Here is a 26,313-nt window from a genome sequence, read left to right on the forward strand (position 1 = left end):
TTGCAGATTAATCAGGTTTTTTTTTTAGACAGTTGCCTCTGGCAACAGAGGAGCAGCATTTTCTTGACAGTTTATGTCAATTATCAATCTTTCTTTCCAGGCAAAGTTCCATGGGTCAGTGTTGGAAATTCCCCCACACATTTTATTTTCATTTTTTTTAAACAACGGAAGAGGGAAAATACTTCTCTTTCCTCTCACACTTGGAAACGCCTGAACAGTTTTAATTAAAGCTTAAGGGAAAAAACATGGAAGATCTATCACAAAGTTTTAGGCAAATCATTAGTGTCTGAAATAATTCAGAAACCATAAAGAGAGGCTTAAAATAGGAAGTACAAGGTCTAATTGAGTCATTTCAACCTTAGCAATATAGTTGAGAGAAGAAGGACACACAGTTCCCAAAGTATTGTCCTAGTAAAATGTACACTCTTTATTGGAAGCTGTATTTAAACACTTAATCCTTTTCACTCCCTAGAGCTGAAAGGCAGGATCAACTACAGCTTGGGCTATTTATTGCAATTTAAATGTACTGAGTTTTGCCCATCTACCTTGACCATAAGGAGCAAATTATTCTCTTCCTTTCTTCTGTAGCAGCCTTTCAGTTCTTGGAAAACTTTTAATCCCCCACAGTCTTGCCTTCTCTGCATACTCAAGTATGACTTTCCTGATATTTTAGAGATCTCTGCTCATTTCAGTATCTCTGCTCAACATTCTAACTGGTCCATATAATTCTTGAAATGATTGCTTTACAAAGAATTGCAGAAGAAGCATTCCAGAGACAAGAACAGCAAATATTGAAAACAAAATGAAAACAGAACCCAGGCTTTTTAAAGAGAAGTAGGGAAAAAAGAATATCTATTTTCAATTCAAGTTTTCTTATAGCACTGTAGTCTCTCTGACAGGGCCATCAATTTTGAAACATTTAAATTGCCAGCTGAGTATATTTTATATGCACTCTATACAAAGCCAGATATAAGTATTTATGGATCATGCCAAGAAGATTAGACCTTTATTATTGGATAGTGTCAAACAAACTTCAGCTTCTATTCATTTGCTAACTGTTTTGATGATTACAGTCATTATATATAGTGAGGCAGTCTCATAAAAATGTCACTTTTATAAATTTCTGAAATAGAAATCCACATCTAGGTCGTGAGATCTTTTCTGGTTACAAAAGTCTATTCTGCTTATGATATTGAGGTAAATATAAAGCTACTTATTTTGTGACAACTGAAAGAAAAAGGTTTATGGCTAATTTACTCTCCTAAGCTAGAGGAGGTGCAAAGAGCCCAATCTTACTACATTTCAGAAGAGTGATCTATCCAAAGGATGATAAGTGTTAATATTCCCCTTTTCATTTTTACTGGGAGAAGACACAATTTCTTTTCCCAAGGACTAAAGGATGAAACCTGCAGAAGCTGCCTGATGAACAGGCTTAAGCAATCAGCCTTTCTAAACTGCTTCACTCCCAAAAGTTTAGTGGGTTCTCTCTGTCCTTGGACAACCATTGAGGCAACTGTGAGAAACCACTCCCATCCTTTACTCACAAACTGCCAAATATCTTCCTCTTCCTGCAGCGCTCAACAGGACATAATCCTTAAAATTAAATTTACTTTATAATTTCATAACAGTTTGATGAACTACTGGTCATGCCCAATTTCTGCTTCTCACCTGACAGCCTTCTCTAAGACCTGTTTTAGTCTTCTGACTCTTCAAAAGAGGTTTAAAAAGCACTTATCTTCAAAAAAAGTTGATCATTAATTTTCTCAAAATCAGTATCTTTTTCTTTTTTTTTTTCTCATATTGGGCATAGAAAATCAGCTGTAACATTTGAAATTTTTGGCTTTGTTACTGAACAAAAATTACTGGGTTTTGTCCAAAAAAACCGAGCATCACTTAAATAAACTACTTCCAACTATAAATATCTTTCTATAAAAGAAGCAGCTCTCAAAACCTCTGATTACTAGGAGATGTGACACATGGAAGGGTTAATAGCACACAGACAGAAGCAGTATTAAAAATTCCATAAAAACATGCTCCTGCAACAGCATAATTTTAATCCATTGCAACAAAGATATACACCTGCTCACTTGATGTGGCACAAGAAGTGGACATTGTCCACCTGGAATTCTCCAAGGCTTTCTCAACATGCTTTCCCACAGCCTGCTGCTAAAGACGCTAATGTGTTATGCTCTAGACCGTGTAGTGGGTAGGAACTGGCTTACAGGCTGCACTCAGAGGGTGCTAAAAATCAGCTCCCTGTAAAACTGGAAACCTGTCACGAGTGGGGGCTCCAGGAATAAATATTGGGCCCAATACTGTTTAATTTTTCATAAGTGACCTGAACAATGGGACCAAGTGTAACACAAAGTCTGATGAAGACACCAAACCGAGTGGGGAAGTTGACAGTTCAGAAGGGACAGCCTCCCTGGAGGAAGACCTGGATAAGCTGGAATAGTGGGCTAACAACCTCATGAAGTTCAACAAACATAAGGTCTTGCACACGAGAACATAATCCAGGACTGCAGCAAAGGCTGAGATCTATCTGGCCGGGGAGCAGCTCTGTGGAAAGAGACTTGGGGCTCCTGTGGACAGCAAGCACAATATGAGCACACGGTGTGGCAAAGGAAGCCAACAGGATGCTGGACTGCAGCATAAAAAGGGCATGAAAACAACCAGGGCAGAGATTATAAGCTCATTATCCCACTCCACTCAGTACTTGTCAGGCCACATCTGGAACACTGCATTCAGTTTTGGTCTCTGCCATACAAAAAAGATGTGGATAGGCTGGAAAGGGTCCAAATGGATGACCAAAGAACTGGGAAGCTGCCATGTGAGGAAAGGCAGAGAAAGCTGGATTTGTTCAGCCTTGAGAATAAAAGGCTTAGAGGAGACCTTATAACCATGTTCCAGTATTTAACAAGTGCCTACAGAGAAGATGGAAACCCCTATTTACAAGCAGTCACATGCAAAAGACCAGTGCTAATAGATACAAATTACTCCTGCAGAGAACAGGACTGGATACAAGAGGACCACTTTTCATGAGAACAATCAGCAACTGAATAATGTCGGCAGGGGACTGGTGGATTCCTCAAAATCCACACTTTTAAGATTCATCTGAACAGGATGTGAATAGGATGGTGGACTACCTTGCCTTAACCATGCTTTGGCCAAGAAAAGTTGGACCAGGTGATCCTTGAGGACCCTTCCAACCTGGTGTTCCATGGTTCTACAAAAACAAACATACCGCATTTCCCATCATGGTATAGGACTTCCCAGATCCTGTCTGTCCGTATGCAAAAACACAGGCATTATAACCTTCAAAAGCAGATTTAAGCACATCTGTACCAAGATTTTTGAAAACCTGAAAATAAAAAAAAAAATGTTTAAGTCAACAGAAGCTTGGGGAAGAAGATTGTTATCAGCCCAGCATGGCAAATATTGAAGAATACCCCAACACAATGGCAAAACATACATTTACTATAGGAGAGGAAATAAATATTTCAAATAAAATACTAAGTCTTATTACCATATTTCATTTACAGCACTGCAGTGGTTTGTTTTTTTATTTCTTTCTCTGTCATGAAATACTTGACATGTCAAATTGCTACTTTCTTTTCTAAAGCCCCAATTTCTTTCAGCAATCTCAGCTACTCCATTCACTTTTCATTATTGTCATTATCTACTCATTTTTTGTACCTTTGACAACTCTCCCCATTCTGCAAATATCCAGTCCCCTCTCAAAAGAAAACACTTCTGTGATTCTGTCAGATTCTTCCTTTGTCTTTTTGAAGGGTTTTGTTTGCTTGGTTTTGTTTTTTTGCTTTAATCAAGTGTAAGAATATGACCCATAACCTTCTCTGTATTTTCCTCCTAAGTGGCTTTCATGTAGCGATGCTTTTTAGGTTGGCAAACATGGAAATTTCTTTTTAATGTGGTAAGTGACCCTCTTTCATCATTTAACCCCTTCTCTTTTACCTTCAACATGCAATAACTGGTAATGATCCCTCCTCCACATCTCATAATTTGGGACTCTGCTCTCACCTAATAAATTCAGCTCTCACCAGATGCCTTCACCAACATCCTCTACAATACTGGCTCCAACATCCCTCACAGATTTACCTGACCTTTCATCATCATTACCCCTCATTTCAATCCATACCCCTCACTTCAATCCATACCCCTCACTGGGCAAGGAGTAACACCTGGGGCAGCATTTCTCCCAATTAAAATATTAATCTGTGTCTCACCATCAAGATTTTCAAAAATCTCACAGATGCTTCACATAGTTCGGCTACTTGTCTGCACTTTATGTAGTTTAAATTCTCCAAGGCATACAAAGCCATTTTTAATAGTGAATGGCACACAAACAGTATAATCTCACAGCTTCTCCCTGGAAGAGGTGTGCTGGGTAATTTCTTTAATCACTAATCTTCAAACGTGCCTTTAGAATAATTCACTTGACCTTCCCTCGAGCAAAGGAGTTAGAGTGCTGTAACCAGTCATATTTCTCAAAGAAGAAGAACATAAAGATCAGCCAAAGCTACTTTACTCTTTCCCCTATTTTATCTCTGTGTCCAAGTTTTTACCTCAGCAAGTCTATACACACTACTGTTTTGATGGGATTTTCCTTTTTAAAAATGTGTGTATGTCTTGCATGTGATTGGAGGTAGAGCACAGGACAGCCTTGTCTGAACACAAAGCCTTAACATACAGGTTAGAAAAAAAGACTGGATGAGACACCAGCTTGTCACAAAAGTGCAGTAAATATCAAAATTCTATTTGTTTCTCAGTCAGGAATACAAACTAAGAAGCTTGATGGCAAATTGCCATCCCCACTCTAACTCTGGAATGCCAAAGTGTATTTTGCATTTACAAGGCATATTGATAAGGTATGCGGTATTAGACAGATTTCTACTTCTTATTTTTCTGCCTTTCAAATGGAAAAAATATAACAATCATGAACAAAGGGGACTAGGCAACCGCATCACCAACAATCAAGATCAATTTTATTCCCTGGCAAGAGGAATGTGAAAAAGAGGCCCTTCTATGCCAGTGGTGCAGTAAACTAGAATTTCTGCAGGAACTTGATAAGAGCTTAACTACAAAGTCTTCCAATTAAATATGAAATTATTAACACAAGCAAAACAGTAGCTTGTGCAGCATATGCCTAGGAATTACACTCCTATAGTTTAAAAACTTGTTTTGTTTTCGACGTGCTGCACAGAGTGTAATTAAAGCAACACCTGAAAAACAATATTTTTGTAGCTGAGCAAGAGAAGTTCACACTCCTGCCAGTACAAATAAAGGAAGTGTCCAAGATTGTGGAACACACTGCAACAGCACAATATTGAACACAGACATTGAAGCCATGTTCACCATTTATCTTATCATTATCAATCATAAAACTCACAGCTTTAAAAAATTATTGCTCAAGGCTGCTGCAGCCATCACTATATGGCAATTTTAATTTATTTTTGTTACTACAGACTCCTGACATGGGCAAGTTACAGTAATCTTGCCTCTACCTGACCCACTCTGGAACAGGTAAATGGCACCAGAAGGAAAAAACTTTGAAAAGGGAAACTTTCCGCTTATTTGTGGAAACTGGACATCAGTATAGACTACAACTTGGGCATCTATTTGTATGCATTCGACTTGACTTTGCAAATGGTTGTTTTGACAAGAATTAACTTCATTGCAAATGGTTGTTTTGACAAGAATTAACTTCATTGTTTCACAGCAAATTTGGATTCTGGAAATAACCTGCACTGTAACAGCAAGAGCCTACTAACACCATGAATCTCTTCTGGGGTTCCTCTAACGTGGTCTTGTCTAACACAGCTTTCCAGAAGTATCTAAAGGTGGGTATCTACAGGATCCAAGAATTAAATATCTATATATTTAAGTCACAACTGGTGCATAAGAAGAAGCTTCATCTAGAATCAGAGCAGAAAAATACATGATCAAAGCTGCCTTAGTTAAAATAAATAAAAATCTGACCCTGCGTGCTCAATTTAAAGCATTTGCTAAAATTCTAGCAAAGCCATATGGCCTGGAAGACCTGCCTAAAACCATTCACTAGAATCTCAGGTTCAAATCATTGCTCTCAAATACATTACTACTTCAATTTGCCACAGTGCTGAAGTAATCAGGGTATTTCTACACTGATGGCCAAACAAAATGTATATTTCCTGGTATTTCAAAAAACATAGCAAAAAAAATGTGGTACTTAAAAGAACATCATCAAGAAATAACAATCCAGAAAGTTCAAGAATATACATGATCAAACTTCTGGATGAAACCCTAATATCTCACTGAAATAAAAGAAATATTCAGAAAATAAGAGGATGTATCACTTACCCTGATGGTTAAATGAAAAATTCCAAGTCTAAATTTCCCATCTATTATAGGAATCATATAATCATATATATATATATATATATATATATATATAAAGGCAAAACTTGTCATTCTGAAAAGTATTTAAAAACAGCTTCAACTTACTGTTTCTTATGACTAATTTTAATGGTGAGCCTTTTTAGGATTAGCCATAACAGCATCCCTGAATAGATGGGATACATACTAAGAAGGTATTTACCCACCTAGACCACAGGATATTCAGTAAACCATTGTATTATTTTAAGGGGAAAAAACAACTCCCTTTTGAAGCTTGCAGAATCAAAAGCAAAAGAGAAGTCAGCAATCACAACTTACTTGAGATTCTCCTAATAAATTTATTAAGGAATGGCAAAGAACCAGAAAGTTCAACATTCACATGAAATGCAAAGTCACAGAGAGTCTGTCTGTTCATCTGAATAATGCCTATAGCTCTGAGTTTAATCTTCTCTTCTGACCATACAGAAAGAAAAACTGTTTTGTCCTTTCCTAAGGTGAATATTCAAGGCAGGAGGAAAAAAGAATCTTCTTCAACGTACCAAGGCTTTAGGACCAAAAAGGAAAAAAATACCCACAAAAAAAAATCCATACCATACTTCAACCAGATAAGAATGTTTCTAAGTGAATTTAAATTATATGTTCGTTTCTTTAAAGTGATTTTTTTTCTAAAGAGCTTTTCAAAACAAATTTCACTATTTAGAGATTTTTTTTAACTTGACCTTATACAATATTTAGACAAAAGAACTTGAAATTGGGCATTCAGCCTGCTGTATTAGAAAACACACCACTTACACTGTTAGATAAGCTAAAAAAAAAGAACAAAGCAAAATTCAAACTGTCAGGTACCTAGAAAATTTCTAAATTACAGAAGCAGCACTTTCAATGGGAAGAAGTTTCATGGAATGCTTTTCAAATCAAAGGAAAAAGATCAATTATTAACATTCAGAAATCCTACCATTTCTTGACAAACAAAGCTGGGACTTTTACTGTCTGCTGAGAAATAGGAAAAATCATAAGTAAATGTTTTTGTCCTTTCTCGTCCTGTGTCTCCAGTAGCACCCTCTGGTATCTATTAAAAAAAAAAGAAAATAGAGCTGGTACAACACATCATGATGAAGTAATTAAAATCATTTGACAATAAATAATCAGAATGCAAATCTAACATAACACTATACACATTTAGAAATGTTTGACGACAGGTCAGATTATGATTCCAGCAACACTGACAAAATCAGGAGGAGGTATACCCTTCAGCAAGAAAGAGTCATGTCATAAAGACACAGCAGGAATTATTTGGATTTTAGCTCGCTCCTTCTAACCCCACGGCACATTTTTGTCACAATGCTTAGGTTCAGTTAAATGGGTCCATGTATGATATTATTATTATCAGGGATTATCCCACACATATAATTTACAGGAGCCACTGTGAACAGCATTTCAACATGGAGTCATAATTAAAAAGGTGTGACATACCTGCTGTTTAAGGCAATCATCACGTTCAAGACACGACAGCTGACACTGTGCTTCAGCAATACTTACTCACCATGCTCCAAATCATTCTGAAGGAACTACACACTGAAACTCCTTTTCATACATTAGTCATGAGAAACCATCTTGCAAAAACCAATTTGCTGCACATGGCTTCTCTTGCTGAGAGAAATGTTAAAATATACCACCAAAAGGTTACAGCAAGTGATGAGTACTTTGGGTTTGCTCCATTTTCACAGGAATTTCAGAAGACTTCTACAGATTAAGTAAAGATTTAATAGCTATCATTCTATTGTTGGCTTTCATTTCCCAGCTAAGTAATAACCTGAGTAATAAAACTTTGAAGAAATTATGAGATAGAGCCTATAGATTCAGAAAACCACAGTGTAGAAAGGTAACAGTGTAAGCTGGTTTTCCCAAAGCATTACTTTAACACTGTGTTTTAACAACTAGGGGTATTGATCACAGTGCAGCAAGCATCACTGTTTCATCCAGTCATATTTTGGCAGCTATTGAGTTACAACTTCCTTTCATAAACTGTATTTACTCACCTTTAAGTTTGTGATTGTTGTTTTATTTTTGTCCATTGAAATAATAAACTTTGCATTAAGATCTTTCTCCCTGAAAAAAAAAACAACCCAAAAAACAGACTTGAGTATGTGAAATAAAACACATCACAGATAAGCAAAGTCATATTTCCACCCATGAGCCTGCCACAGTCAATTCCCCGAATAATTACTTTTTATTTTATTTTTTAGTTCTTATGCCCAATATTTATTTACTTCTATGGCATATCTTTAAAGTACTTGGGCTTGCCTACAAATCCCTTCATCTAGAAACATAGTAGAAGCTTGAGGAAATCTGCTTCAGAAACACAATCCTGCAAGTGGTTTGTTCTTAACTGGAAGTACTCTGATCCAAAGCCCAGCTAAGTCTGGCTCTAAGGAAGGGCAAAACAGAACACAAGATAAGCCCCAGCTTCCCACCAACATTCCAGCAGCAGCAGTTCCCACTCATCCATATAGTCTAGGTAACAGGGACTGAAGGTTTAAACCACAAAAACCTAGTATTTCAAAACTCTCAGAAATAAGCTACCAAAGGTGTTTTGAGTTCTGATGCATCATAGCAGTGAAGGAGAGAGACTGTACTACCAACAGAGAATTACATAGGTTTGTGGCTTCCCAAAGCACCAGGATGTCAGGAAGGAAAAAATCCAGCTCCAAAGAAGTGTTTTCATGCGCTCTCCTTTATTTCACAATTGTTTCTGTTTTCAAAAATACCATAAAGAATTGTGAGCTTGGTGTCTAAATGCAGCATGTACCAACCTGCTTGCCAGAGATGCAATTTCCCTATTGTTAGTCACGAGAGTCAGTACAGGCTGCTCCTGAATGACAACCCTGAACGCAACACCTCCTGGGATAATGAAAACATGCATGTGGAGAAAAGAGCCAGAAGGGAAAGATGAGCAGCACACAAAACCCCACTCTTCAAATGTTGATACACCCATCCCAAAATCATCTGCTAAGCCACCTGACAAACTGGTGTGCCTGACCTGTGCAGAGCAAAGCAGAGGGAATAAAAAGCAAATAAAACAATAAAGTGCTGTTTCACCATATCACACAATATCTCAGCAACTACTGGATATTGGCTTGCACCAGCACAAAATGCAAAAGAAAAACTTCTTCCCAATTAAAGGGCAACTGAGTTCAGGATTATAGTGTTATTCTTCATGGTGCAATAGATGATACCCAGCTCCCTGTTCCTCCAGGTACTCTGCTCATATTCAGTTTTCCAGCAGAAATAGTAAAGAAAAGCAAAACCCATTTAAAAATCTACATAAATGAATAAAGATCAGGCAAATAAAAACACTTAATTAAGTATCAACACATTAGGTTATTTTCTAAGCTAATAAAAGAGAAAATTGTAATAATTACAGCATTAATTATACAACCGAATTTAGATCTACCATCTAAAAACTTTGAGGGATGCCTTATGATTACTAGATCTAGACTTAAGATACTGAAATACCAAAATGCAGCTAGGGATAATAAACAGGGAAATGGACAAAAGTAACAAATGGTACTTTTTTGCAGGAAATAGCTCTTGGCATTGCAGTAACACAGTCTGTGGATGGCTTCCAGTCATCCTCTTCTTCTGCAGCCTCTACCTGTCTGTAGCAATTTGCTCAGCAAAGGTGTAATAAATAATCTGACCCAATTAAATGGTCAAACCCACCATAAAAATGTCTTTCAAATATAAACTGTAACTTGCTTCTTACAGGAAGTCTGTAAAGACTCTAGGCAGAAAGAGCCTTGGGCCAGAATTATTGCTTTTTAAATTTTTATTTCTTTATGTTTAAGATGTTCAAGGGGAAATAATCAAGTATGTCAGTGCTTTCTCTCCTAGGCCTAGTCAGCTCTCCATATTACTCTGCTAAAGCTACTCAGTAATGGAATACTGGTACAAAATGTTTAAAGTCTAACATCCATATATGAACTACACAAAATTCTGAAAAGCCTAAAGTAATTAATACTGATAATATTACTAAACACTATTACAGAATGAGGATTTCAAAGTTTAAACAAGGACCTCGGAAAGCATTAGTCAATAATATAATTCTTAAACAGAATTCTGCGTTTTTGAAGGAGAAGGGGTAGTGAGAGAACAACCTAAAACAGGAATACTAGGACCAGAATAAATAAGCCAACCTAAGAGAAGTTGGGGGAAAAAAAAGAATCAAATACCCAAGCTTCATTTTAATATGAGACAGATGCACATAATTTATTGTACACATACAGAGTTTGAGAGCATCTCATAAAAACCAATTGCTTGCTTGATGTCAGTTATTTCCAGCACTCATTTAATGCAATTCATCAAGGCCAAGTCACTTTCAAAAAGTTTTGATTGCAAGTTCTACCTTAGTAAAAGGTTATCCTGGTTTGGAACAGATTTGTTTCCTCTAAAGGACAGAATTCAGCAGCTGCTTTGGGAGATAATTTCCTTGAAGACAAGTAGATCAAACTGTTTATTTAACAGGCAAACTGCTCACAAACGTGAGAAAACGAGCAATGTTAACCAATGAAATTTCCCGTTGTTCTGAAGAGCTGGAAATCCAGGAAATCCTGTGGTTCAGAGAGAGTCCTTTCATGGGCTGTGGCTCAGGCTCAGCCCCTCTGGGGCTCGGACCCGCCCGGCCCAGGGCAGCTGGGGAGGGACCGGGCAACTCTCCCGGGGTCTGGACTGCAGAGAGGCCGAACAGTTCCAGGGGAAAAAAAAAAAAAAAAAAAAAAAAAAAAAAATCCCGGAAAAACCTTTCTTGCTGTAGCTAACGAGGAAAACCAGCAAAAAAAAAGCAAGGAAAACTCCTCATATCTCTCTCTCTCTCTCTCTCTGCAGCGGAGAACTCAGAGCACTGCTGCGAGCTCGGTGAAAGATGAACTCTTTTCTCTATGATTTAAATACAGCGCCAAAAAATTCCAGCGCTCCCCCACCCTTCTCTCTCTCTCTCTCTGGGCCTAGTTAAAGCTACAAGACCCATTTCTGAGCAAAATCACAGACAATGGGGATACCAGCACGATAGTCAGCTCAGCACAAGGTTCAGGCTGCAAACAGCTGTAATTTTGGCGTTGGATAACCCTGCAGCACCCAGCAGCTCTACCAGCATCCACAGGAACTACCTGCCCTACTCAGCCAGAGACGAGCTTCAGCCACCAACCAAAGATTCTGCAGATTCCAGCCTCCATCACAAAGCAATACAAAGGCACCGGCTGCCAAAACTGGTTCACAATTAAGGCTTTGATGATTTAAGAAATCCTGCTCCCCTCCTGAGCCAAATCTGCTCACAGGGCAGTGCTCAGGGCCGGCCTCCAGGATGTTCTCACCACTCCTCCATACACCGTGTGCACTTTCAGGATTACAAGGGAAAGGAAATTTATAACCTGTGATCCCGTGAGTCCTAACCAAATAAAGTGATCATGCAGGCAAGTTTCTTGGCACAGACACCAGAAAATACAGCAGCCCGGTGCTGTAATTACCCCTCTGCTATTGCTCAATTCAGGCAGTCATCCAGCAATTAATTACAGGGAGGGAAGAGGAAGGAGGGGGATCAGAAAAACTACTTTAGATAATACTGACACTTTAATATAAAACAATGTCAATGTTAGTACCAGATATGCTTAAAAAAACTAGTATCCTTCTCCTGTGATTGACTTGCTAGATGGATCACTTGGGCCAAGTTTTAATAATTTCCTCACAAGAGGAAGACAGGTCGTGAAAAACTGTCCTAAACTAAAGGTAATTTAGAAGCTGTATCAAAACATGGCAGCTCATGCAAGAACTCCAACAGAACTATCTCTAGGTCAAGCTTCTTTCTCTCCCTCTCTTCCATGCCCTGCTCATTTTGAGGGCAAAGGCCAGAGCAGTTTTTTTATCTCCATAGGGATCTAGTTGAAACCATACTAGAGACAGCCAAATATTAGCAGTATCTCCAGATTCCAAGGAACCTTCCAGTGACCCCTGTTCATTAAGTCTCTTACCCAGCCCAAAACTTTTTGAAGATACTCCCATAAAAAGGAGAGGAGCATGAAAAGGTGAAAAGTATTGTGACCTCAAATATAAATCAACAAAGGAAGCTTTAGAAAAAGCTTTATTATTGACCTGCAAAATCTGTTTTGTCTTTTTCGAAGTTAATTTTTAAGTTCCTTCCTTTAAGGTCCTTCAATGGAAAGTTATTAAAAGAGTGATTTTTTTATTAATCCATTTTGTACTATTCAGACATTAGAGCATTTATTATAGCTTAACCCACTAAAAATTCATGACATTATGATTTCCTTTATGGGAATGATTGTAATGACCTGTAATGTTTTGTCATTGTAATGACAGAAGAGAACAGGAAGAATGAGATGCATTTCATCCATGGGGTGGTAGGGAAAGACCTAAAAGGACAGGACAGAAAGTGCCAGTTTTCCCAAAGAGCATTTAAAAAGATCACTTCAGCAAACCTCCAAGGCTGCACAGCCAAGGACACTGCCTGCAGAGCAACTGTGTTGAAATAGGTGGTCTGTAAAATACACTCTTGGAAATACATTTGACTGTGGAAATGTAATGGGAAATTTGTCTAAAGAGGATTGTTCTGAAGAGCAGATGTGCAATTTTGCTTTTCAACTACTCAAAAACATAGTCTGAAAGTTCATAAAAGTTAATGCTTGCTGGCTTTTCTTTTCTGCAAAGTTCCTTCTGTTTATTTTTGTATTTTAGGCACAAGGTTAGTTATTTCCTGCTTTATCACTCTTCTTGTTCACTACTAAGATGTATTTCTAGGTTCACAAAGTGAGCCCAGCATGAGAATTGCTTAATAACCAGGAGAATTCAAGGCAAATTTAACTGAAAAACAAGCACAAAGTGCGGCACAGAAAGAACCTTTCATTTTCTGGTACCTTGGTAATATAGTAACTGTGCAGTTGCTCTGATGTCCCATCAAATTACATAGACCAAGAGCACTTTCCTTTCTCAGAGGTAACTCAAGAGAGGAACATGAATTCAACTCTATGCTTTTAAAAACCAAGTGAAAGCCCTCCTACACAAGAAATTCTTCATTACTTGACGTAATGAAGAATTCTGAAGTATCACACAATGTCCTTTTCCTGTTAGAGGTTTTTGTTTGGTTTGGGTTTTTGTTTTTTTTTTAACATCTTCAATGTTGATCAAATCATTTAGTAGAAAGTACACTTTTTTAAGATGCAATTCAGCATCTAGGCACAGTTAAAAATGGGTAGCCTGTAAATAAAGTATCTTCATCACTTTTGGGTTATTTTTTTCCATAAACATCAATAACAAGTAGTTTCAATGTAATGCTGGCTGAGACCCAAACCCAGAACAAATCAAACAATCTGACCTGGTCACACCATTCTGGAAATCCACCATGGTTTGGGTCACTGGTACTACATGATTACACTGTATGAAAATCACAGCTGTCTCTGCTGCTTGGCAATAGCACAGCACGTCCTAAGCTCCCTAAGACCAATAGAGAAAAAAGGTGAATGAATCCCTCTGAACCCTGATCTCCAAGTGATGCCATGGTGTTGACTGATACGGCTACAAGGCCATAATCAAATGGCTGAAGCCATGTTTACACTAACATGTTAAAGTTACCACCTATACACTGTACATCAAGCAGCATAACCACAGGCAGAAGTCCTTCAGACTCAGTTTGAAAGGAGTCCTCAGGGTATGCAGTGACAGCTGGCAAGGCTGGCAGCCTTCCCCTTGTTCAGGAGAGCTCTGGAGGCTCCTTGACAGCTGCCCATTTTCTTTGACAGCACATCTTCATTATCTTCAAGACCTCCAGTATGCTGGCAAACCCAGCTGACATCAGCCAACAGATTCAAAAGCCCTAAATGAGCCCAGGCTGGCTGACAGATGAGCTGTGTCAGCTCTTGAGCTTCACCTCGCTCTCAGCCAGACAACAGAACAGAAGGAAAAACTCCTGGGGATGGAAATCAAAAGAAACAGCTTTCTGATTGCATGATGAGATTGCATTTGTCTCAGTAAGAAACAAACCCTGCACCTATTTGGTACTTGAAAAGAGAATTTTATCATAAAGCATGTTTTATATGGGCATAGGGTTTTCTGATCAACAGAATCTTCATAACTTGCAAGTGCAGATTTATGATGATATCCCTATTCCCTTCTACTGGGCTAAAAAAAAAAAAAGGCAAATTTTGAAAATAATTAAAAGGGAGAGTTCTGCTAGTCCCAGGACTTTCTCCACTGTGCAGCTGAAACCAGAACAATAAATCCAGTGACAGAATCCAGTGACACAAGGGAAATCTTGTGTATGTCAAGAAATAGAAATAATCTCTAAGTCTATACTAGTACACACATATTGGTTCTTGTATGAAGGACAGCCTAGATTAAATGCTTTCAGCCATAAGAATAAATTTTACCAACAGCACTGAAAGCCAGCAGTTTAATATACTGCAGTAAGGCTCCTAAAATATGAACATGCAGGTGTCCTTGTGCTGTCTTCTGTCAAATGATATCTGGTGTTCTTGGGAAAACTATGCACACTCACAGTAACACACACAGATTGATCACTATATTAAATCATAAACCTGACCTGCTTTTAAATTTTTAAACAGTATTTTAGGTAGCTCCACCTCCCAAGAACACAGATCACAACTGGTGAGTGGCCATGTATGCAAATTTTTAAATCATAAGCAACAGCTAAGTTTTATTGTATCTATACACAGCATGGTCAGTGATCTCCCAATAACCTGGAGAAGGTTAAATCTCCAATTAGAAGACTACATCAAGAGTAACTTTCCTGCTTTGCTTGCATACTGACCAGGTAATGGTCTTACCAGCAGGAACTAGTCCTGCACAGCTGAAGTTTAAGACAGCTACATGTGAATCCTCTTCTTACACATTTCTGATAGCAGCCTTTAAGAAAATGTAGCAAAACCACATCTTTGGCAGATGCTACATAAAATATAACCTCAAACGCAACCCTTGATATGAATGACATTCTAGAATTCTCTTGTAACTATTATATCACTATGAAGGTTATCTAGGACTCCTGCATTTCAACCCATGTGATACTTCGTGTATTTGTTTTAATATCTTGTTTCTTCTGATTTGTTCTTTTATCCCTACTATCCCAAGTCAAAGACAGTATTGTCTTCACCTCTTGTGTACAGCAAAACACGATTCAGAAATTCAGTTTCCCTGCAGTGCTCTTGTCTTTTGGAGTAACAAGTCCTCAAATTAGAAATTCGGGAGAGAAAAAAAATGTACCTGACTTCATGACTCTTTTAGCTCCTCAGGTAATCCATAAGGCTTTTCTACTGTCATTTCTTTCCTTTACTGAGACAAACAGAAATAATCTGGACTGAACAACAAATGAGTCCGGTTATCTGAGTACAAATATCTTTCTATTGTATAACCATACAGAAAAATTATGGGTGTACTCCAAGTTTCTGCATCTCACTATTACTTTGTGTTTACAACAAAAACTCTTTGGTGAAGAGTCTTCATGGAACTAGTATTTGGAGTGCCTGACTCTTCAACAATAAGAACTTCAGCCCACCAGCAATTAAGATGCTGAGTGCCATGTATGCACTCTTTCTGTTAAATAATTCTGAAAAACCCTCTCTCAGTAAATAACCCTGGCTTTGCACTCACGGTCTCTGCAAAGTCAGAGCTCTATGCTCTTCAATCAGCTGTTCTCACCAACAATACCTGCCTTTCAGACACTCAAGACTTCTGAGATACTTCAAGTCCAAGGGCTCAGTCAGGTTGGAAGAGCGGAGTGCTGATCCCGTTTATTTCATAACTAGTCTTAATTTCAAATAAACCAAGCCTTAAAAACAAACAGACTCGCCCTTCTCTCACTTCAATTCATCAGGAAAGCTACAATTCAGAGAGACTTATTCACTTTTTTCCCTTCTGGTCTCAGGGAATTCTTAACAAAAAGCAGGAGTTAAAAGAATTTTGGTGTTCATCATTTCAGTGATGTGACATGCATAGGCAACCTGGCATCATGTTTGATAATACTAAAACAAAGGACTTGGAAAACACTATTCTAAAACTTGGCTTTTAAGTTCAAAATGCTTAAGACCAGATGGTTTTGGGGATTGCAAACTGTAAATGAGGCCAATCAAAATACACTGCCCCACATGTGTCCATCCATGCTGCCACTGTCCTCAGGCCTGCTGGCACTGGAAGGTCTTTGTTCTTCAACGATATAGAGGGAGAGAGATGAAACAAGGTGATGATTGTGACAAATCCACAGGCTTGAAAAACTTTTGAAGTATTTCCATTAATGCACTAAAGAGGACAGAGGAATAGGCACATGGAAGCAGAGGCTCTAAGTGGGCTTACAGCTGACTTCTGATGGTTTATTGAAAATTAACTGGCATTCCCAGCTATTTACTCTTCAGTTAGTGGGAATCCACTTGGCTGAAACTCATTGCAGCTGCTTTTGCAGCAGACAAGTCTGCTCCAGTTTTGCTGCTCACCAACACAAGGATAAAGCTTTGCACTTGGGGATTCTCCCTCCTGATCCGTCTTCTTTGAAACATGAGAAGAACAAGATCCACTATTAAAGACTGTGTACCCCATTTTTTCTGACTGCTGTGTATAAAGCTGTGCAAAAACCACTGAACAGGAGGTCTGAGATAAAATGACAAGCACAGGAGCTACTCAGCAGTCAACCAGGTCTAGTCTCACCTTCCCATTGAAGCAAAATTTCCTCTAATGACTTTCTTAAAAGGTATTAGCTCTATCCAACTGCCTGAGCTTTCACTCCCCTCAGGAGATTCTTACGCAACCTGCACTATCTCACCAGCAGTAATTCCTTAGATACTGTTTAAGCTGATCCATTATTAGCTTCATTCCATTACTTTGGTGATATTAAGAAGGAGCCATAACTAAGTATTTAATTTCTCTTTTCAGTATTTAAGCCCTGAAAATATGTCTAGATTTGCATCTTCTAACCTGTTCTGGTAGTCGTAACATAGAATACACATGTAGCTTGATAGTCTTTGAATCAAGGACTCACATCATTTTTGTTGATGTTTTCCAATGTAATTCAGATAATAAGGTTCCAGAAACAGGATTTTATGAGATATTAACACAGGGGCTTGCTGGGGGAAGCACCGACCACAGCTTCAGCGTTTGGCTCTGAAATGTAGTTGCAAACAAGGATTACAGTGAGAGTGCAGCACACTTCTAAACAGAAAAGCTTCAAAAAGTAACCACCAAGAGAAAGGCCATAGAAAGAAGAGAAAAACAAGTCATTAACATTCAAAGACCATGTGCTTCAGCACAGATGAGAAACTGTAGAGAAACAAACACCAGAGAGTGCTGGTAATTCTTTAGTGCTAAGCCCCTAAGTCTCCCTAACCCCTTCATGTCAGCTCCCTTGAGCACTGCTGACATTTGCTATTGTGAGAAGCCTAAGGAGAGTCCAACAAGTTTCTCTAGATTATCCTGACCTGCGGCATCCAATATCCCAGTCAACTCTCATCCTTGCTGATGGCTTCTCTATTTGACTTGAAGTTCTTATTTTAGCAAAGGACACTCTCTCTCCTCAGACCCTGCTCCTTAACCAAGCTGTCCAGGACTGTGTTTTACCATCACTAAACACATGGTTAGAGCACCTTCAATTTATGCTCTTCAGAAGAGCAACTGTTCTGCTTTACACTTGCAATGTTCTCCTTAAACTCCTGAGGAAAAAAACACCCAAAATAACTTGGGTGGTTTTTTTCCTCAACTCCCAACTGCTTCTTCCATTCCTACATAAACAGACCTGAACCATTTCTCTACCATTATTTATTACTCTTACACACACACAAAAAAATCACCTTTAAATAGATTGATTATAAGATTTCTGACAGCCTTTATTCTTATATATGACAACCAAGACTTTTCTGTAAGGCCACTATGCTCTTTTCTCTTTTTTAAATTTTTTTTTTCTAGTCCTTCAAGTCAATGCTCTGCTGTGAGCAAGCTGTTGCTTCTACTTCAGTTTCCTCATTCTACCAGCTCAGAGACTTTTATAATCCTTGAGGGCATTTTTACCTAATCACAAATGTTTATGTCATAGTTTATTGTTGATACCTGTTCTCAAAAAACACATTCTCATCACGTCTGACATCAAGTACCACCAAAACCAGGGACCGACAGCCCCTGCAGAACAGGTACATCTGCATGTCCTACCCACCTCTCTTTACTCTCAAGTTTTACATCTTGAACACATGGCCACACAAAAATCATGTCATTTCACCTACAGGGTAAAACATGGATCAGATTCCCCACGTTGTAATCCACAACTGAACAAGTACTAGGTAGTGATTATTAAGGAGAGATGATGTGGGCTTTGTCAGGCTGATGTTCACTCCTCTGCTCCTCCCTGTAGTAGAGGACCTATCCTGAGAAGATCCATGCCCATACTGTAGAACAGAATTTTTCCTAAACTTTGCTCCTTTTGAAGAGGTGAGAGGTAGAAAGCAAAAATATTTCTTGATGTCTCTTACAAAACGAAGAACACTTTTTCTTTCAGATTTCAAGTGCTCTTAGTATCAAGTTTACATGATCCAAGAACTTGGCTCAATCTACACCATTCTGCACTGATCCAGTGCTAACAACAGAAGCAGCACAATGATGAAGGGTATGTACTTATATGTAAATATTTGCACAGCTTACTTGCAGGGAGAGAAATGTATCTACTTTGAAAAAAAGAAAAAATCTGCCAGAGGAAGGTTCTGAACACAAAATGTGGCAAGGTAAAAAAGCCACATTCAGAACAGTTAGTTCATCTTGCCAACTCAGCATCAAAGTAAATTTTTACTTTGTTTTTTACTCAATCTTTGTTGAGTAAAATCTCAAACTCATTTACTTTGTTGATTCAAACTCAACCATATCAAAAGGCAGAGATTTACCCCAGGCACACCAGAGCCTCACCCTATGCTCAAGGGTCTCTCAACTTCTTTTCATAGCAGAGAAATTGTACATGACTATAAATCAAATTACAAGCACCACTATTAAAGTGGAAGTTTGAACAGTTACCATAGGAAATAGCAAACTCGGCTTGCTGATAAATGGCTTATCCCCATTGGTACAGTAGTTAAGAAAGTGACAGTATTGCAACACTTGGCCATATATTTAAGCTCTGAGTTACATATCTGAGATCACTCTGGACACCTCTTAAGAGCAAAAACACGCAATCAGTGTTTGGAAACAGATGCAGTAAAAATTTCCCCATGTACTTCTGAGACAGATATGATACTCAGCTATGAGCGTCCCTCCTTCTAATCCCTCCATTCTTCCTCATTCCACCTGTGATACACTGATGTTATACACATTTTGTCAAAACACTCTCTCTTTACAAGTTTATGAAAATTAAAAAGGTACACAGTAACTTGAAAATGAAAAATATACAGTAACTCATACTTTAAATTTGTAATTTATGAGACACCGATTCATTCCCTCTTCCCTGCATTGACAATCTCATAATGCATTTTCCATGCATGATTTTTGCTTCTCTTCTTAATTCTAAAAAGCATGGATATTTAATTATAAATTTCATGCTCCCACCAAGTTCCTCCCTAAATCACTTGTAAACATTTAGAATGGAAATTAAGAATTCAGCTGGCTCTTCACTGTTTACCTGTTTGTTTTTTTTACTGCTACACAACCACTCCAGTCACAAGTTCCTTGTAAAACAAAACAGCTTCTTTTATATCTCTGTCCTTTGCGTTGCTCTATTAATTTGAACTGTTGAAAACTCTGCTATTAATACTACAGCCTGGATTGTGCAAGTAGTTATTTTTAAAGACAAGATATTAGTCATAAATTTCCTAAGGTACTCTGCCTCCAGCTCTTGCATACAGAGGAGTTGCTTAGACTTACAGGCATAACCAAGAAGTTATCCAAGAGGGCCAACCTTACATCTAATGAATAATCACACAGACTGTATTTGTGGATTAAAGTATCAGATCTTAACCCAAACAAATCCCAGAGTCACACAAAAGCCGTCTCTAAGCAATAGAACATATTTTTTCTGTCTCCCCACCATCAAATAGAAAAGCTTTTAGTTTTCATGCCATAATTGTGAATGGCTGCATAACCACATAGAGCACTACAGTGTCTGACAGGTACTTCTGCCATCCCCATTGGCCACTTCTGTTTGGAGAGCAAATCCAAGGAGTGTGTGCATGCAGGAGAAAAAAATCCTGATAATTTAAACATGAAATCAAATTAGATTTTCTATTTCATTATATTGGCAGTAAGAAGACAGCCATGAAAAAGTCTAGGCAACTCATTCAAATGAGCATCTAAAAATGCTGAGAGCACTGGGTAAGCACAGAGGAGAACTTGGTGGAGTGCACACCCATGTTCTGATTGTCAGCTGCATATCTGCAGGTAAGGACAGCATATGACCCTCTGTTCAGCCAGTTAAATACAATAATTAGTTTGTGCAAATACAAGAAACAGACGAAAAGGCTTAAAAATCTGAAAAAGCCCGCATCCCTCTGTTATTTCATGAATTAAAAGCCAAACAGAACTGAGCTACCAGGTGTAAGAAACTGAGAGCTGCAAGAATAACTGGCAGCATTTGGAAGAATCAAGTTGATATTTCTTTTACTGAGTATCAAAACATTTCTTCTTATTTGGCATATTTTAGATGGTTTTATTTAACTGACTGTCTTGGGGTGATTCATAACCATAATGTATCCCGTAATCATCTGAGCCCAGAAATCTTTCCTGTATTTTTAAGACCCTGCAGCAGGGAATCTTTGAGGGGGGCGCAGGAAGTTGGATTTTGGAGCAGGCGTTTTTTAAAAGCTGCCCGCCCACGTTCGTATCGAGGCTCTATCTTCGCTCAGGCAAAGGGGTTTTTCCTTCAGTTGCGGTGGCGATCTCTGGGCTGCCCTGAGGGCGAATTCCGCAGGTTCTTTCCTGTCCCAGAGCCGGAGGCATCGCGCCCACGGAGCGACTCCAGCCCAAGCTGCCGTTCACCGCGTTGTTATATATATATTATAGAGTTGGCTTTTCGCAAAATGTATTATATATTATATATATTATATAGTTAATAATGTGGTAAGAATATAGAATATAAGTTTTTTTATTTCTGCTTTTAAAAAAATTAGGCATAATGGTAGTAACTAATGTAACATGCTTAAACTGTCTGTTTAGTCGAAATAACATCCAATAAACATGTAAAAAAGACCCTGCTATTAATATACCAACTATCAACATCTACCACCTAAAGAAAGCATAAACCAAGGCCCAAACTGGAGGTGATAATAAAAACACAACCACAAAACATGCATGCTCTAAAAAATCGAACCCAAAAAAGAGCCATACAAAACAGTTCCTAAAATATAAAAACTAGTTTATAGAATTATATGAATATTCATAAATTGATGCGATAGAAAGGGTATTTAAAAAATGTTTCTGAGATAGCAAGGTGTGGACTTGGCTGAATGCCAAGTCACCTGGCCAGCCATACTTAGCTTTTTTTATCTCCTAATTGTCTTAATTTTTTTATTAAACATATTTCTTAAAATTTACCAAAAAGTGAACCTCGTTTTTCACCATGTCCAGGCGGGAGGAGAAGCAAACCCGAGTGTCCCCAGCCCCGCTGCCCCACCTGCTGTGCCCGCTGTCCTCTGCCTTGCCCTGGGAAGATGGGACGAGCCATCGGGCCTTCTTCCTCTGCTGCTGGAGCTGCGCCATGAAGTTCCTGCCTTTCCTGACGCTACACTGTCTCTCTGTTCCAGTAGGGTGGTGAGGACTCGCACTAATTTACATTATTTCCTACCTGTTGGCATCCTGTTTGTTAATAAACCGTGGTTTTTAAACTTTCCTCTATTATTCATTTCTTATTGATGGAAAGGGATTATTGGAATCCAAAAGGAAACAACTCATTCCAGCATGTTCTTCTTTAAATTGTCTCAAACTGACAAAAGTATAAAAGCGTCTTCGTTTACATAAAGAAGAAACACGACACGAAATGGAACCAAGAAAATACTTGACTCCATGCCCACCCATGGGCAACCTGTTCCAGTGCTCTGCTACCCTCAGAGTAAAGAAGTCTTTCATGTTAAGCTGGAACTTCTTGTGGTTTAGGTTGTGGTGATTGCTCCTTGTCCTGTCACTGGGAACCACTGAAAAGAGTCTGGCACTCTCCTCTTGGCAGAGAGATATTTGTCTGCATTGATGAGATTCCCAGAGTCTTCTTTAAAGACTCTGAACAGATGAACATAAAGTGGTGAATGTATTTGAACTGTGCAGATGCTATGCATAATACAAAACAGAGAGCCAGAATTAGGTGAGGCTTATCAGAATCCCAGATATCAGACCATGCAGAAGACAGCAACTAGTGACCAGTCACCTGAAGTCATCTGTTCAGTATGTGAGCAAAGAGTGCCTCAAATCTGATTACAGTTCTCAACAATCCCGTCTTATGAATGCTTCGACTGACTGTGTTGGAAAATGAACCTTTAGAAATGATGGTGTTCAAATCCATTACCTTGCCAAAACAAAATGCATCAAACACTCAAGCTCACTTCCCTGCTGATTTCTATCCAATGACAAAAACCAAGGCTTCAGCCAGCTGGCAGGTTTTTTGCTGCCTTTACAGAAACTTACAGCTCTAAGCACAGACTTAAAGGCTGTGGTGGCAATTCAGTGTTGAATGAGGGAAACCAAATGACAGATGGAGACTGACCAAGTAACTGAACCTCATAAGCTTGTGCTACAACTGGTTTCAAATCAGTAACTGTAAAGCCATTGGACATACTTTTCTTACATTATGCAGAGATAGAGACAAAAGATTTCAGTGTAATATCTGCGTAACACAATTCGGGATGTTACTCCAAGAAGAATTGTTAAGGACTTTAACACCACCACTGAAATGAACATATTCTTTCCAAGTCAAGTCAGAGAAAACAAACACTAAAAATAAATCAAAGAAGGAAAAAACAAACAAACAAACAAACAAACAAAAACAAACAAACAAAAAACAACAAAACAATGGAACAGTAAGTAATCCTTAAACAACCCTCTCTCCATCAGGTTTCATTCCAAAATCCATGTTCATGATGCATTACACAATTAGCAGTGCTGTGACACCACACAGTGCAACTGCTCCCTAATGCAGGAATCTCCCTATAACCATTCATCAGCTGTGTCTTCACTTAATTAAAAGTGACTCATGAAATAAGCTGCATTATATTATCCAACTTCAAACAAGCCAAAGCAAGTTTAACTAAATTAAATTTAACTCCATACAGCATCATGTTAAGGATTTTGAAATTAAGTGCTGGAGAATGAACACCTGGTTGTAAAATTCCTTTGAATGGGCAGAAAGGCCCTTTCTCTGTAAAATTCTCCAGGGACCCAAAAAGTCAAAGGGAGCACAGCTGAGAGAAGACACATGCAAGGAACACTTGCCAAGGTGTCTCTGCCTTGGCAAGGGGATTGGACTAGGTGATCTCCAGGGGCCACTTCCAACTCTAACAATTCTGAGAAACCACTAAGAAAAATATGATTACTGCTCCTGGCTTACAGTTCACCATGCCTTTCCTACTGCAAGAGGAAAAGCTATTGGATCCTCTCAGGCTCAGGATCTCAGTTTTACAACACACGAGTCCAGCAGTGAGCAATAGAGAGGAAATCAGGACCCAGTGCAGGGTCCCACACCAAACAAAACTATGCCTCTGAAAAAAGTCAGTACTTGAAAGCAGCATCCCAGGGCACAAAATCCAGCTTCCTTATAATGTTTCATAGACATCTAACATCATCCCATAAACTCCAAGGGTTTAGCAACTTAAACTGGCAGGCTCTTCACAGTTTGCACAGTCAGACACCAGTTTTCAGAGTAAGCTTGCTGGTTGCCGCACAAGTGTGACAAAGAACATTTTCTTGGCTTGTCCCTTGGACCACACCAGGCCTCTGTCTGCCCTGCTCTTAGGTTTGCCCTCTTCCTTTGTACCACAAACAATTTTTCATCATTTCCTTGGTATGTTCAGGTCCAGCCCCATCCAAGTTATCCTCCCACATGCAACAGAGACACCAAGTCCAGAGTCTTCAATATCCCCATACCACAACACTTACAAACTTCCACTCACAGGTTACAGGTCTGTGTTTCCACTGCCTGTCACAATTACCAGCCTTCTCTTCTGCCATGTGCTTTCCACTTGTGTGTCTCTTTTGTCTCTCTTAGCAGGTACAGTCCTCCTGCAAAAACTTCTCCATGCTACCAAAAAGCTGCCCATTACAACTCTTATTAATATCCTGAAGACCTATGCTAACTCTTGTCAGAGATTCTTGAAGGAAAAATGGAGTGTATATATAGAATAATTTTTAAAAATTTTAAGAACCATATAGTTAGACCCGAGGGAGAGGGCAGGGGGATGCAAGAGGGTCTGACAAGGTTGGGGGTCTGGGTTGGTGAATAACCAACTCAGCTCCATCTGCCTAAATTATTCAAAACCAACCTGCAATGTTTTCCCCTTCCTACTTTAATCAGCTCTGTTTTCATAAGGTTTGTCTTTCACTTACTGAAAACAACAAGATATTGAATGGCTTTCAGAACGTGGCAAATTGTGTGTTTAAAAACCTGAATCAGATCAAGTGAGAGGAACAGATGGGCTGCCTGTGCTTTAAACCACTTTTCTTTTGAACTGGCTACATCACTTCAGGGCAAGGGAAGAGGAAGAGCACTGGCAGAATTGGACCATTTTCCACATGTGGTTCTTAAATTAGACCATTAACTCTACCCTGCATATTATGCACATATTTCATGAAAGAAAATGCTGTTTATTTCCCAGACACACCAGGAAGTGGGTGATGAATTCCTCTCCATACAGTAAATGCAGCAGACTGCCTGGTTTATATGTATACACTTATATATAGATATCTTTATAGATAGCTATAGATATACATATTTTGAGCATAAGCTGATAACCCTTAACCATAATGGCTCCAAATGAACTAGACAACAATCTCTCACTCAAGCAGGTAGAAAAGGCTGCTGTTTCCAGATAAAGTCGGTTTCTTTCACATTTTAGAAGCCTGACTATACATCCTTGCCAGGTCCCTGCTCTCACAGAGTCTTCTGCCTTCACCAGAGTAACTTTTCCGTCGCTACAGAAAGACCAAAGCCACGCTTCAGACCGTGACAGAGCGAACTTCCCAGGCAAAGACCCGCTCCCCTCCGCTCCACCCGGGAGCCAATTCCCAGCCTCCCGGGGAGGAGAAGCGCTGCCAGGAGCGGGCAGAGCGGCTCAGCCGAGCGCCGGGAGCCCCTGAATTCCCGGCCGAGCTCCGCCTCCGCACCGTCCGCACTGTCACCGCCCGCGCAGCCGGGGCACCGCGCTCCTTGTCAGCGCCGCGACACCGGTCCCGGAGCGAAGGCAGCCGGGGCGGCCCCTCACTCACCTGCGGTTCATCGGCCGCACTCGCACGGCCACCTTCACGGAGGCCATGGCTCATCGCCGCCGGCCCGGGCTGTCCCTCGCCGCGCCCCGCCCGCCCCAGCCTGGGCCGTGTCGCTATGGGCGCCGCCACCCTGCCCCGGCCGGCCCTACGGCGGCCGCGCGGGGACAGAACGCCCCTCGCCGTGCGCCTGGCCGGCCGCGCCGGGGAGCCGGAGACAGGAGCGGACACGGGAGGAGGAGGAAGGCCGGGAAAAGGAGCTTTGAGAGGAAGGGTAGAGACAGATACTGTGGGTGGGCACATGGGGATTTCTCCCTAGGGCCGTCCACCGCGGTGCGTTTGTTGGAGGGTTGGTTGGAGTTGCGAGTGCTGGCAGCGCTTCTCCTCCCCGGGAGGTGGGGAAGTGGCTCCCGGGTGGAGCGGAGAGCAGCGGGCCTTTGCCTGGGAAGTTCGCTCTGTCACCGTCTGAAGCGTGGCTTTGGT

The 26,313-nt window shown here is 39.7% G+C and overlaps 1 protein-coding gene across 5 annotated transcripts in view; it reads right to left on the minus strand.

Annotated features, from left to right (window-relative positions):
• LOC310906812 (kinesin-like protein KIF16B) overlaps positions 1–25,943 on the minus strand; it is a 136,215-nt gene extending 110,272 nt beyond the window's left edge. For 2 of the 5 annotated variants that reach the window (XM_083856343.1, XM_083856347.1), the window contains exons 1-5: positions 25,834–25,908; positions 9,036–9,148; positions 8,436–8,505; positions 7,352–7,465; positions 3,245–3,361 (exon numbers count right to left, since the gene is read on the minus strand). In XM_083856343.1, coding sequence (XP_083712469.1) covers positions 3,245–3,361; positions 7,352–7,465; positions 8,436–8,505; positions 9,036–9,121 — 387 coding nt within the window. In that variant the 5' untranslated portion in view covers positions 9,122–9,148; positions 25,834–25,908. Of the gene's footprint in view, positions 1–3,244; positions 3,362–7,351; positions 7,466–8,435; positions 8,506–9,035; positions 9,149–9,209; positions 9,298–25,833 lie in introns of those variants that run through there. The other 3 variants (XM_083856346.1, XM_083856344.1, XM_083856345.1) reach the window with 3 other exon arrangements.
• Positions 25,944–26,313: the final 370 nt, after the last annotated feature.

Source organism: Zosterops lateralis, assembly GCF_965231275.1.
Source record: "Zosterops lateralis genome assembly, chromosome: 3".
In the NCBI taxonomy this organism is placed as follows: Eukaryota; Metazoa; Chordata; class Aves; order Passeriformes; family Zosteropidae; genus Zosterops; species Zosterops lateralis.